The following is a 12,997-nucleotide window of genomic DNA, read 5'->3' on the forward strand; positions in this document are numbered from 1 at the left end:
GCTGAGTGCCGAGGAAGTGATGCTTTTGAACTGTGGTGTTGGAGAAGATTCTTGAGAATCCCTTGGACTGCAAGGAGATCAAACCCTTCAATCCTAAAGGAAATCAACCCTGATTGTTCATTGGAAGCACTGGTGGTGAAGTTAAAGCTCCAATACTTTGGCCACCTGATGCAAAGAGCCAACTCATTGGAAAAGACTTTGATGCTGGGAAAGGTTGAGGGCAGGAGGAGAAGGCAGAGGATGAGATGGTTGGGCAGCATCACTGACTTAATGGACATGAGTTTGAACAAGCTCTGGGAGACAGTGAAAGAGGCCTTGGTGTGCTGCCGTCCATGGGGTCACAGAGTCAGACACAACTTAGTGACTGACCAACAACACCAGTCCTATTTAGAATAAAGCTAGTTAAAATAAAGATGAATGGGGCATGAGACATTAACCTTCATTTCTATTAATATTTGAAAGACCAATCAGGGTTTTACATATTATTAACTACATGAGGAAAAGCACACCCTTATGCAGTTTTAATTAATAGCTATGATTCAAAACAGACATGCTCTCCACATTCAGAACTTTTCCCAGTTGTCATGTTCTCAGTATCTGAGTCCCCATGCTGGGTCAGACCGACCTGTTACAAACTCTCAAAGCACCCGTGACCAGCTTTGGCATCATGTTCACTAGAGCTCATGGTCATGTCATTATTTGATTCATGCTTGTTTCTTTTACTGGATATTAGCTCCATGAAGGCAGGGGCCAGGTCTGTTCATATCAACAACTAGCCCAGGGGTTGCTGTCCCATGAGCCATCATTTCATGCAGGATTGATTGTAACCCATGTGGGAGTGGTGGGGAAATTCAGATCCATGAGCCATCACAATGCATGGGAGGTGAGTACTTTATCGGACAACTGCTTGGTAGACAAAATTCCATAAAGAGATTATTATGGATTGGGCATTGGAAGATGAGTAGGAGCTCATTAGGCAGAAGGTGAGCATGACCGGTAGAGGAGATAGCAACTTTCAACACATGAGGAGGTGCTCAGGCTCAGAGGCTTTAAATGACATACCCAAGTCACCCAGCTACTAAATGGCTTACCCTCTTGTCCCCTGTCCCCAGTGGCACATGTCATGGACCTGAGTGAGTTCCTGGCGATTCTGGTGTTCCCCTGGTGTCCTCCCTCCCCCTAGCCCCCAGGCTGGTGCCTGGGAAATGGTGATCGTCAGCAAAGTGCTCCAGGGGGTGCTTTTGCCCCCCACATCTGTGTTCTGGGTGCAGAATCTCAACCTTCTCACCCTTCTCACCTTCTCAGACAGAGGCTGCTTACTCTGGTGCTGCCTGATCTTAGCACTTAGCATCTTAAACTAGTCCTCTCCCTCTCTAGGCTACCTTCCCTACCAGCTTGTGTGGCAGCTGGGTCTCCAGGGCCCTGCAAGGGTCCGGGACAGAGGAGGAGGTGCTTACTGAACACACGTGCACGTGCGCACGCGCACGCACGCACACACACACACACACACGCACGTGCGTGCACGCACACGCCAAATGGGACAGGGCAGCTCTCTCACCTGGGACTGGATCTGAGAAATGCAATGACTAGCTGGGCCCCCAGGCCTATGTGGAACCCCTCCCTTCCCACCCCAGACCAGATGACACGGCTGTTTGCTGCCTGTCACTAACCACGAAGACACAGGGAAGTCACTTCGCCTCTCTGAGCCTCACTTCCCACATCTTCTCATACGAATGTCCATTCTGGCTGCGGACAGGGTAGCTGTAACCAGGACAGAGAGGCATGGTGAGCTGTGAATTGCCAGAGGATGGCAACTGGTGCCAGCTCAGACTTCTTAGTGCCAAGCCAGTGAGGATCCTTCCTCCTTAAACACCTTCAGCACTGGCTTTGGGTGTTCACCAAGCAATCAGGTGCTTAAAGAAACCCCACAGGCATAGTTAGTCCTGCGAACACTGGTGCCCTCTAGTGGTTATAGGCAGACCCTGCAAGGCCACGCTTTCCGGGCAGGTGCACCGAAACGATGACTTCAGCTGAGCTTGCTGACAGGTTCAAACCCCATGCTCTCCACGCTGTGCCTGAAACAGAGGCTCTGGAGTCAGACAAACCTTGTTCTGGGTCTCCTGGCTACTGCTACTCTGGGTTTCATCCGCCTAATGCTGGTCCAGCCCCACTCCTGTTTTTTCATCTGCCTGGATGCTTGGCTGAGCCCAAAGCTCCCAAGTGGACCCTGTGCAGAGGATATCTGTGTAGCTCACATGCCAGACACCCCAAGCCAAGGGCTCACAAAGAGGAACCAACTTTACTCAAGTGGCGTGGTAGCTTCCTCGGAGCCCTGGAGAAGTATCATTGTCCTCAGTCTTGGTCTAGTTCTATGGGGAAACAAAAGTGCGGAGAGTGTATGACTTTCCCAAAGACTGTTTCTGAGATTTGAACCCAGGTCTCCTTCGCTCTCAACCCCAGGCGGGTACTTTCCTTGGCTCACAGCATCCCCACGTTATCCACCAACAGTCAGCAGATCTTGGGAGTGTCGTTTATTAAATCACAAAATCCCTCTGCCTACCAGGGGCAGGGGAGAAGGTTACTATCAACTGGGTAGGGATGGCGCATCTAATCCTGAAATCTGAATGGGCGGTGAGGGGGCTAAGGCGGGGGGGGGGGGGGGGGGGGGCGGGGAGGGGATGGTGCCCAGAAGCCAGTGGTGCTGCCTGTTTGGATGGTAGTGTGGAGAGCTCAGGATAATGTGAGATGAGATGAGAAAGTCCCTGTGGTCTCAAGGAGACAATAAGTATCCAACCCCAGGACATAGCTGGGGTCTGCAGGAGGTCGGGTTTCCGCCTTATCTCCCAGAAGGATTAACAATCTTTCCGAAGAAGAGCAGGTTATTCATTTTAGTCTCCCAGATCATCAGCAGGAAGCGGTGGTTTATCTTGACCCGAATCGGTGTCTCCATGGGCAGCGTCTGCACTCCAGAGCCCGCGGCTCCCTCTGTGCCTTTCTCGTCCATCTTCAGGGTAGCCTTGTGTACCGCCTGCAGGAAACGGGAGTAGGGTCAGTGCTTGGGAAGCCACTTGGAGGCCCTGGATGGGCAAAAGCCAACAAGAGGCTGTGAAACAGAGTGCATGCATGCGTGCTAAGTCGCTTCAGTCATGTCCGACTCTTTGTGACCCTACGGATAGCAGCCTGCCAGGCTCCCCTGTCCGTGAGATTCTCCAGGGAAGAGTGCTGGAGCGGGTTGCCATGCTCTCCTCCAGAGGATCTTCCCAACCAAGGGATCAAATCCTCTTCTCTTACTTCTTCTGCTTTGACAGGCAGGCTCTTTACCACTAGCACCACCAGGGAAATCCTTGAAATGAAGTATTTCCTGCCACATCATTAAACAAGGATGTCAGAGCCATCAGCTATTCCGGCCCTCCAGATGGGACTTTCTGAGCCTGGAGAGCATTCAGAAAGAACAGTGCCTAGGATCCAACGATGGTCAAGGAACTAAGGATGTGAAAAATCAAATCACAGGATGCTGGCCCCAGATAGCTGAGATACATATGAAAGGAATGATTTCAGTGAAGCCACGCTCTTGCATCTTCCCAGACATAGAGAAACAGTAAATTCCTTAATTTGAAATCTCTGGTTTTCCTTAATTAACAATAATCTTTTGATGTTCAGACTACCCGCCCCTTGTCACCAACGTCTATATAACCTAGCTTCTTCAGCCCCCACACCCTTACCTCCTCTGAACAGTTTTCTCAAGGTTACTTGAGATGCTGTCTCACAGGCTTGCAGTCCTAAAAATTGCCATCGAATAAAACATAACTCTCAACTTTGAGACTGTGACTGTTTTTTAAGTCAACAAGGCTAGGAGAAGAAGAGGCCTCTGCCTGTGTCACCCAGTAACTTGACTGGTGCCAGTGACCCCAGGGCTCATGGCTGTTCTGCTGTCATCAGCTAAGGATACTCAGCAAGCAGACGCAGCTTGAAAAAAAAGTGATGCAGGAGAGCATCAGTTACTGGGAGGGGAGATGGAGTGGGATTTTCTATATTTCCCAAGACTTGCAGGGATTCATCAATGGTAATAATTGCAGAAAGGCTGTGCTGAACTTTAACTGGATGGGAGGGAGGTGAAGGCACCCCTGGCCCAAAGCAGCCAGCCCCTCTGAACTCCTTTCATCTTCCTGGTGGAATGTTAAGAGGGAGTCTGATTCCAGGGTAGCTGTTAGAGACGACTCAGGTCCCAGATCCACCCCAAAGGCATCAGCATCCATGAGGAAGTAATGGACACTGGAAAATTAATGGGCTTCTGTTAAATATTGATACATTTCACTCCATTCTGCTGCTGCTGCTAAGTCCCTTCAGTCGTGTCCAACTCTGCGACCCCATAGACTGTAGCCCACCATGCTCCTCTGTCCATGGAATTCTCTGGGCAAGAACGCTGGAGTGGGTTGCCAGGCCCTCCTCCAGGGGATCTTTCTAACTCAGGAATAGAACCTGAGTCTCTTACGTCTCCTGCGTTGGCAGGTGGGTTCTTTACCACTAGCGTCATCTCACTCTGTTCTACAGAATGCTAATTATTTTACTGGCAAGTCAATAGTTGACGTCTACACATAGAATCACAGCTGTAAACTTCACCCCCTAGACTCCACGCCTTCTCACCTCCCAGCCTCAAGCTGGGGTGCTTTCCTCCTGAAAGATCTTCCTCCCACCTGTCTCTGCTTACTGAAATCTTCCCCGATCTAGTGCCCTTTGAATCTCAAAGTATGATTGCCAGATAAAGTACAGATACATTTGAATTTTCAGATAAATGATGAAATTTTCAGCATAAGTATATCCCATGCAATATTTAGGTTATACAAAAAACATTCATTCATCACTTATATGAAATTTGAATTTGCTGATGTCCTGTGTTTTATTAATTTAAGTTTTTTTTTTAACTTGGACCATTTTTAAAGTCTTTACTGAATTTGTTACAACATTGCTTCTGTCCTATGTTTTGGTTTCTGGGGTCATGAGGCATGAGGGATCTTAGATCCCCCTACCAGGGACTGAACCCTAACCTCCTGCATTGGAAGGCGAAGTCTTAACCACCAGACCACCAGGGCAGTCCCTGGTGTATGGCAGTCTGTCTGCTACATCTGGGCACCTCCGCCATCTGGTCCTTCTGACTGTCACAAGCAGGCAGGGGCTCAGCCTTGCTGGAGACCGAGGGGTCCTTACCTTGCTTATCTCTACATTATGCAGAAAAATGTTCACAACTTACTCGTCACAAGCCTGGGTCACTTCTAGGCCTGGCGACTGCTCCAAGCCTCCATCCACTGTTGCACTGAATCAACTTCCAAGGTAGGAATAGGAGATGGACAGTTCCGATTTTGAAGACTAGAAACATGAGGCTTGGAAGGGTATGTGATTTGCCCAGGACCATAGGCAGTTTGGGGCAGTTAGGCTTGGCCTGACTGGTGGGGGCACTCTTGGCTTGTACAGCTGCTGTGATAGTGTGTCTGGCCAGGGGTGGTAAGAAGGCTCCCTGAGCTGGAGGAGGGTAGCATCCCGGCCAGGCAGGCTTACCTCACCCACTTTCAGATTTCGATGAGAGGAGATCCTAGTGAGATCACCATGTTCCTCAAAGATCTTGCTGATGCCCAGGTGGGAAAGCGTCTTCTTCAGGTCGTAGTTACTGGTGATGGTCAACCTGGGCACAAACACATCTGCAACCCTAGGGAGGAGAAAGTGTCAAAGGTGAACAGCTGGGCCCTGCCGTTTTTCCAGGCAGGCTTTAGGATGGTGATGAGGCACCTGTCCTCCCAGCCCCTGAGGTCTCAGAATTTCTCTCTATCCACAGAATAAAGAGAGACTCCTTAAGCCTGAACTTAGGAAAAAAAAAAAATTAGTTGTGCCAGGTGGGGTCTACTTCCCTGACCAGGGATTGAACTGGGGCCTTCTACATTGGGAGCTCAGCCTTATCCACAGAACCACCAAAGGAGTCTCATGGGATGGGTTGTTAAAACATCCAGGCTCTCTGACTTGTGTTCTTATTTTTCTATCAAACTACCTGAGCCTTCATCCACAGCAATGTCCCTGAGCTCCCCTGTCTCAGGACCCCTTCAGGGCAGCCATGGAGGGTCTCTCCACTATAGCCTCAGCCACACCCATGTGCTGAGCTGATCCCAGCAATCTGGTGCTAGAGGTAGCAAGGCCCTGAGATGGGAAGCTGGCAGAACTGGGTTCAGATCTACTCTGCCTTCCAGGAGCTCTGTGGTTGGGATCAGATGACCTCACCTCTTTAAGCCATTTGTATGACAATGAGGATGGTGACCATAGCAACCACAGACCAGAAGGGGCTAAAGTGCGCGCATCGTGCATCGGAGGCTCAGCAGTCAGTGAGCAAGTGCTCATCCTCTCAGCCTTGAATGAGCCGCTTCAGATCCTCTGTGGTCGGGACCTGGGTCGGCGTCCCTGCCCTGGGGTCAGCCGTGCTGAGGCACCTGTGGAACCTGGGTTCCTGTCCATGGGGTCATGGACGCCGTTTCTCTCTGCCTCTCCAAGGACCTCATTCCTGCCTATGTTTCCTCTTCCTCCTGTACAGTCCATAAATGGCTTCTACTGGACTGCCCTCGGGGGCAGACTGCAGGCTCTAACAACCCTCGTCCTCAGTTCAAAAGCAAAATCAGTTCCCCTGGCCTCTAGTCACATCTCCAGCTTCCAGCCCACGTCTTTCTTTCAGAACAGAGAGAGAAAACAAAACAAAACTTGTCCTCCTGTTATTTGTTGCTGTTGTTGCTCAGTTGCTAAGTAGCACCGACTCTTTGGTGACCCCATGGTTCCTCCATCCATGGGATTTCCCAGGCAGGAATACTGGAGTGGGTTGCCATTTCCTTCGCTAGGGGATTGTCTGGACCCAGGGATTGAACCCACGGCTCCTGTGCTGGCAGGCAGATTCTTTACCACTGAGCCACTAGGGAGCCCACTTCCATTATTGGCTCAAACCATTTTCCAGAGCAGCCACTGACCTTGGCTTGTTAGAACCAGCGGCCAAAAATCAGGAAGTGGCACCAGAAAGTCGATCCATTTTGAAGCTTTCCCACCCAGATCCATGCCCTCTGCCCTTCCCTCCATCCCTGGGTGCTCCTTCTCTCATCCTTTGCAGGCTCCACCTCCTCACCCATTGCTCACCATTGAAGTGCTCCCAGCCTCCCTCCTGCCCACCGGGTCCTCCCTTCTTTTTTTTTTTTCCCCATTGTCTTTTCTATCTTTTTTCCCTCTTGGGGGATATCATTCTGTGCCTTGGATGTTAACACCCACGATAGGCCCAATGGCTCTCAGACTTACCTTTCCACTTATCTGCTCATTTGACACAAGCTTATTTAGTGCCTACTGTATACCAGGCTCTGTTCTGCATGCTTAGATGCATCTAGAACAGGCAAAAATCCATGCTCTTGAACTTGTGCTCTATTAGGGGAGAAGGACAATAAAACCGTCACAACAAAAGGGAGACAAAAGGGTAGATCCATGGGCTGGTAGTCTTAGTAAGTACCATGGGGAAAAATATACGATTGACTTGGGGATCAGGAATGCTGGAGTAAAGGGGAAGTCTGAGCAAGCTTTCAAGGGGACAGAGGAGTCCGGCAAGTTATTTTTTTGTGGTTATTATTATTATTTTTTTCTGAATGAAATGGGAAGTCATAGTAGTTAGACTTTATTGTTCAGAAATAGAATTTCTCTCCCATGAGCTTGCAGCTAAATCTGGATATCTAAGATGCATTCTTCAATATCTCCAAAGATTTGTTCCCATGTGAAGGAAACTGTTGGTTCCCTTTTCACTCATGGACAGCCCAGCTCAGTCCTAGCATCGTCTCTGCTTCGCTTAGAACCCTCCACCTCTCCTGACAGCATGCTGGGCGTGGCAGAGGTTCTCAGTAAAGGCCTTTTGGATGGAGAATCATGGTGGAGTCAAGGTGGGAGAGAGAACAAAAGGACCGAGGTGAAGGATATCCTGACATTGTTTCTACTGAAGTGGAAGCTTCCCTTTCCATCTCATAGACCCCCTGAAATGGAGCAGGACCCTGTAGTCTCTTCCCTGCACATCCTCCACCTGCTTTCTGTCTGTGGGAAAACTTTAGCCAAAGAATAAGTTTAATCAGAGAAGTGAGGAAAAGGCAGAAACAAAGGAAGGCAGTCAAATGAGACCAAATAATAATAGTTTAATCATCAAGCAAGGTCAAGGACTTTTAGTTCCTCCTCAAGGGTTCGGAGGAGAAGGCAATGACACCCCACTCCAGCCTGGAAAATCCCATGGACGGAGGAGCCTGGTGGGCTGCAGTCCGTGGGGTCGCTGAGAGTAGGATACGACTGAGCGACTTCACTTTCACTTTTCGCTTTCATGCATTGGAGAAGGAAATGGCAACCCACTCCAGTGTTCTTGCCTGGAGAATCCCAGGGACGGGGGAAGCCTGGTGGGCTGCTGTCTATGGGGTCGCACAGAGTCGGACACGACGGAAGTGACTTAGCTTAGCTTAGCAAGGGTTCGGATAATCTTCTGAACCATATCCTTCGAGCTGCCTTGTAGACACTGACAATGCTACCAGGTAGAAGCAGTTAGTTACATGATGATCGGACGATGGCCAGGACAGAAGTTGTCACAGTTCTGAGAACTGGCCTCAAACGCAAGGGAACATACCAACCCTGGATCTAAAGACTTAAACAATCAAGATGATGATCACACCACTGATGACCGATTTCAACATGCCTGCCAGAGGTTTCTGCCTGGAGCCCACTCCCTCCTTCTATAAAAGCTCTTGGTCGCTGCTTGTCAATCGGCCTTTAGACAGCGGTCTGCCCTTCCTCCCATTCCCTGCCCCGCTGCTGGCATCCAAAGTAAAGTGAATTTTCCTTTCCATCACTCTGCCTCTTTATTGGCTTTTGAGGAGTGAGCAGCAAGACCTCCACTCTTGGTAGTATCGCCATGTCTCCTGGATGCCACAGACTCTGTCCTAGCCCAGGAGCTTTCAAGGCACCTTGCAGGTCTACACTGATGTCAGCTCCTCAGTTCTTAATTCTAGCCCTCATCCTTCCCAAGAAAAGCTGTCAGTAGGCACGTGCCTGGGTGAGATTCTGGAGGCTTACCTTAAATCTGTTCTAATTTTAAGTTTGAAAAGAAAAGTATTTAGTGACTTGAGTCCCTCAGCTATTATTAATACAACTTACTAGGCTCACCCTTCACTGGTTTCATTATGACACCACAGTTGAAAACATCCTATGTACAATGTACAACTCACAGCTCCCTTTGACACCCCACTTGGGTTTGTTCTCACCTAGGACACCTCACCTAGGATTTCTCCTCCCTCTGCCTAGGATTCTGTCACTCCTCATCCTTCCATATGTATTGCTATTCAGCCTTGAAGATGTGGCACCAATGCCGCCTACTCCATGAAGCCCTCCCTGACCACCACTGACCACCAAGTTTGCTTCATCTTCTGCACTTTTACAATGTTTAAGCATTTACATGTCTATGACTCATTTTCTAGCATGCTTCCTACCAAAATATAAATTCATCATGGAGCCCAGAATGGGCTTATCCATGGGGTAAGAGCTCAATGAATCTGAGAAAGGAGAGGCAAAGACAGAGGGAGGAGAGGGAGGAAGATGGAAGATGCTGCGTATGTCAGGCACCCTCTTTACCTTCGTACGAGTAACTTCTTCCATCTGGCAAAAGTCTCCAGCCCCAGGGCTTCCTCCACTTGCTTCATTCTGCCCTCATCAGGAAGAACAAAGATGGCCGTGAAGTTGCTCTGGTAAGGCATTTCCAGGACAGTGCAGGAAAGCTGGTCATCACGCCCCACGTTATACATGCCCACGTGGAACATCATGGGCACCTTCATGCTCTTGTTTTTGTCCAGAATGAAATCTTCCTCTTTCGTTTCCTTTGGGTCAAACTCATGTTGCCACCTGGCTTAAGATTGAAGCATAACACAGTGACACAGGTGTCCTGAGGGAGAAGGAGCTATTGGATCCAGTTAACCATGGGGTCTCTGTCCCCACGGACTTAAAGAAGGAGTTTGGTTGCTCTGGTGTATCAGAGCAGGTGCACAGGAATCCTTGGCCTCACACCATGCCCTGAACACCTCAGGGGATGTGAGCTTGGTCCCAGTTATCAGTTCTCCCAGTAAAGCCAAGACCAGGGCTGCTGACTAAGAGAGGAACTTCAGGCTGCCCCAAACCTCAAGGCTCCTGAGGCTGAGAAAGCCTGTGGATTCTCTTACAGAAGCAGTCCCTGGATCACACTTAGTGGGGGCTATTTGGGTCTGAGTGGAAATTCTCACATCTATTCCAAGTCAGCCCTGGGGAAGCCACTCTCACATAGGGCTAAGAAGACTAAACTAACAGGCTGCCCTTGGGAGCATGCTGAAGAGCAGTGAACTCTTAAAACTGGGCCTTTTGATTCTCTGTGTTTGACCCTGAGACCTCTCTAATGGCATAGACTCAGACCTGGGTCTTTTCACTTGCTATCCTCAGCGCCCCCAGTATAAGGCCCTTAGGTCCAACTCCCCAAGCTCAAATGTCTGGCTTTATTGCTCTAGAAGGAAAACCTTGGTCAAGTGTCCCAACCTCCCTGGGTCTCATTGTCCTTATGTGCCAGCTGGGAATATTGATGGGAATCTCAGGGCTGCTGTGAGACTTGGTGGGGAAAGGCAACTCAGCTCAGTGACTGTGTGTAGCTAAGTGTTGAGCGGATGCTAGGCGTCATCACCTCACTGTTGCTATGGTTCTTGCTGTCATATAGAGGATGTAGGGACTTTGGGAAATTCCTAATTTTCCTTTCTTCCCTGCTTTGGACAGTCTACCATTATCATTCCTGTTTTACCCTATAACCATCAATCTCCCTGTGGATTTTGGGAGAGCTGAACTTCCATATTTAGGATCATGTTGTTGACAGCCCCGCAGCCTTGCCTGGTCCGAGGGATGTTGGTTTCTCATTCTCACCTATGTTGACCAACATTTGTGTGTGTGTGGTGTGACTGGGTGTGTATCATGTGGTGCATGCAGCGTGAATTAGGGAATATACTTTCATCTCCTTTTTCAATACCTCACCCTCAGACTTGGGGAGTCTATAACATGTGGTGAGAAGACCAAGGCAACTACCAATGTGATCCTGGTCCCAATGTGATCATCAGCACGGTCACCATCCTGGGCCTCTACTTGGAGTGATGGAAAGCATAGCCATCAGGTCAAGAGAAGTGGATTCTACTCCTGACTTTCATTAGCTGGCTTTGTAACTTTGAGTACATTAATTAATCTCTCTCTGAATTTCACTTTCCTGAACTAAGAAATGGGGGAAAGGATGCCACTTCAACCTCTACACCCAACGTTGTGTTAGGATAATCAGTAATCATAAAAATGCACGTATGGGGAATAGACTTCAAAACATTCATTTATCATTAATTTTCACTTTGAATCCCAATAATCATCTTATGAGCTATGTATCAAGGTACTCCTTTTTCAGACAGGAGAAGTAGGATTCAAAGAAAGCAATTTACAATTACATGTGAATTCAGGGTCACAGAGCAAGTAAGCGCACAACCATTGAATTTGACTCAAGTCGACATGCCAACGAACCCTAAGCCTTACCTCGAAAGAAAATATAGTTGATAAGAAGCATCACAGTGCCAGGGTCTATGTTCTTGACTAGGTTGTTGATTTTCCCCTGGGTTTTCTGACGGACATAGTTATTGATCTGCTTCTGAGCATTTTCTGAGTTCTGGAAGTTGGTGGGGATGGTGTCTGCCTTGTACATGTTCTTGACTTCTGTCAGAAACTTCTGCTGGGGCTTTACCTTCTGGTCAATAAACAAGGCATTCCCGAGTCCCAGCCTTTGGTCCTGGTTCCTCTGATTCAGCCTGTGGATGAGGTAATGGAAGCCTTCATGGAGGTCTTTCTCAGGGATGTTCCTGAAGTTGAAGCCCTCCTTGATCTCAGCCAGGGTGGAGTCCTGGGCACCCAGAGACAGCATGGAGAAGGCCATGGAGATGCTCCAGGGGGAGAAGAGGATGTTATTGTCAGGGCTGCTGAAGGACAGTTTCTTAAACAGCTTGAGTCCAAAGTCTGTGTTTCGCTTTGCAAGCTCCTGAGCTGTCCCCTTTCCCTTCCCTACTTGGCCCTGACTCACAGCTTCATGCTTCTCTGGAGAGAAGTTGGGCTTCAGAAGACCTTCCACAGTGAGGAGGCCAGCCAGAAGCAGGCCCAGGCCCAGCAAGGGGTTCATTTTTTCTTGGAACTTGTCCTGTTGAGTAGTAGAACTGAGGTTAGAAGAATAGAGAAAAAAAGAACTCCATTACCCCTGTCTTATCCACAAGGAAGACCAATGAAAGAAGTGATACTGTGACCAGCGTGTGCTGGGCACAGCAGTTCATAAATGCTTTGACATTCATTACAGCGTCTAGCCTTTGCAATCACCTCGGAGACTAGAAACGATGACATGAATGAGAACTCTGAGTGTAGGGGATAGCTCTTGCTTACCCCTTCCCCTCTCTTATAGTAACAGGATCTCAGTTCCTTTAAGGAATTGCTTCCTTCTCCACACTGGATCACAGTAAGAATAATCCATGGTGTGGGCATCTGACCCAAGCTAAGTCATCATAGTACTCCATCCCCCTGCCACCGAGTACTTAAGGAATGAGAAGGGGACAAAAATCGGATCAATCAGTGTCATTCTTTGAGAATGCAAAGTCCATTCTAACTCTGGGGTAACTGGCTTAATATTAAAGCCTGGGACCTGAATGTGAACATGACATCCACATATAGAAGGAAAGGTGAGAGAGAGGTGGAAAGACAGATGGAAGGACAGAAAGGAGAATATGTATTTGGTGACATCTTTGAAGTTCCTGGATTGAACTTTACCTGAAGCCCACCCACTTCCATTTTTCCAAGTTATAAGAGTCAATAAATATCCCTTTTAGAGCTGGCTGGCTTGAGTTGGTTTATTTTTCCTTACAACCAGAGCTAAAGTTTTCTAGAG

At 48.6% G+C, this 12,997-nt stretch overlaps 1 protein-coding gene across 1 annotated transcript; it reads right to left on the bottom strand.

The window, feature by feature from the left end:
- Positions 1–2,836: 2,836 nt before the first annotated feature.
- Positions 2,837–12,244, bottom strand: SERPINA12 (serpin family A member 12). Its single transcript, XM_052660151.1, has 4 exons — positions 11,611–12,244; positions 9,664–9,934; positions 5,554–5,701; positions 2,837–3,028 (listed from the first exon to the last, which is right to left on the bottom strand). The coding sequence occupies exons 1-4, from the start codon at positions 12,242–12,244 to the stop codon at positions 2,837–2,839; spliced, it is 1,245 nt and encodes a 414-aa protein (XP_052516111.1).
- Between the last annotated feature and the right edge of the window lie 753 nt (positions 12,245–12,997).

The sequence above is a fragment of the Budorcas taxicolor genome, chromosome 21 (genome assembly GCF_023091745.1).
Source record: "Budorcas taxicolor isolate Tak-1 chromosome 21, Takin1.1, whole genome shotgun sequence".
In the NCBI taxonomy this organism is placed as follows: domain Eukaryota; kingdom Metazoa; phylum Chordata; class Mammalia; order Artiodactyla; family Bovidae; genus Budorcas; species Budorcas taxicolor.

Excerpts from the sequence above, each read along its gene's own strand:
- SERPINA12 (XM_052660151.1), bottom strand. The coding sequence starts at position 12,244 with ATGAACCCCTTGCTGGGCCTGGGCCTGCTTCTGGCTGGCCTCCTCACT. Across the intron at positions 5,702-9,663 it reads AAGAAGTTACTCGTACGAAG|GGTTGCAGATGTGTTTGTGC; the intron begins GTAAAGAGGGTG and ends TCTCCTCCCTAG. Across the intron at positions 3,029-5,553 it reads GAAATCTGAAAGTGGGTGAG|GCGGTACACAAGGCTACCCT; the intron begins GTAAGCCTGCCT and ends CGTTTCCTGCAG.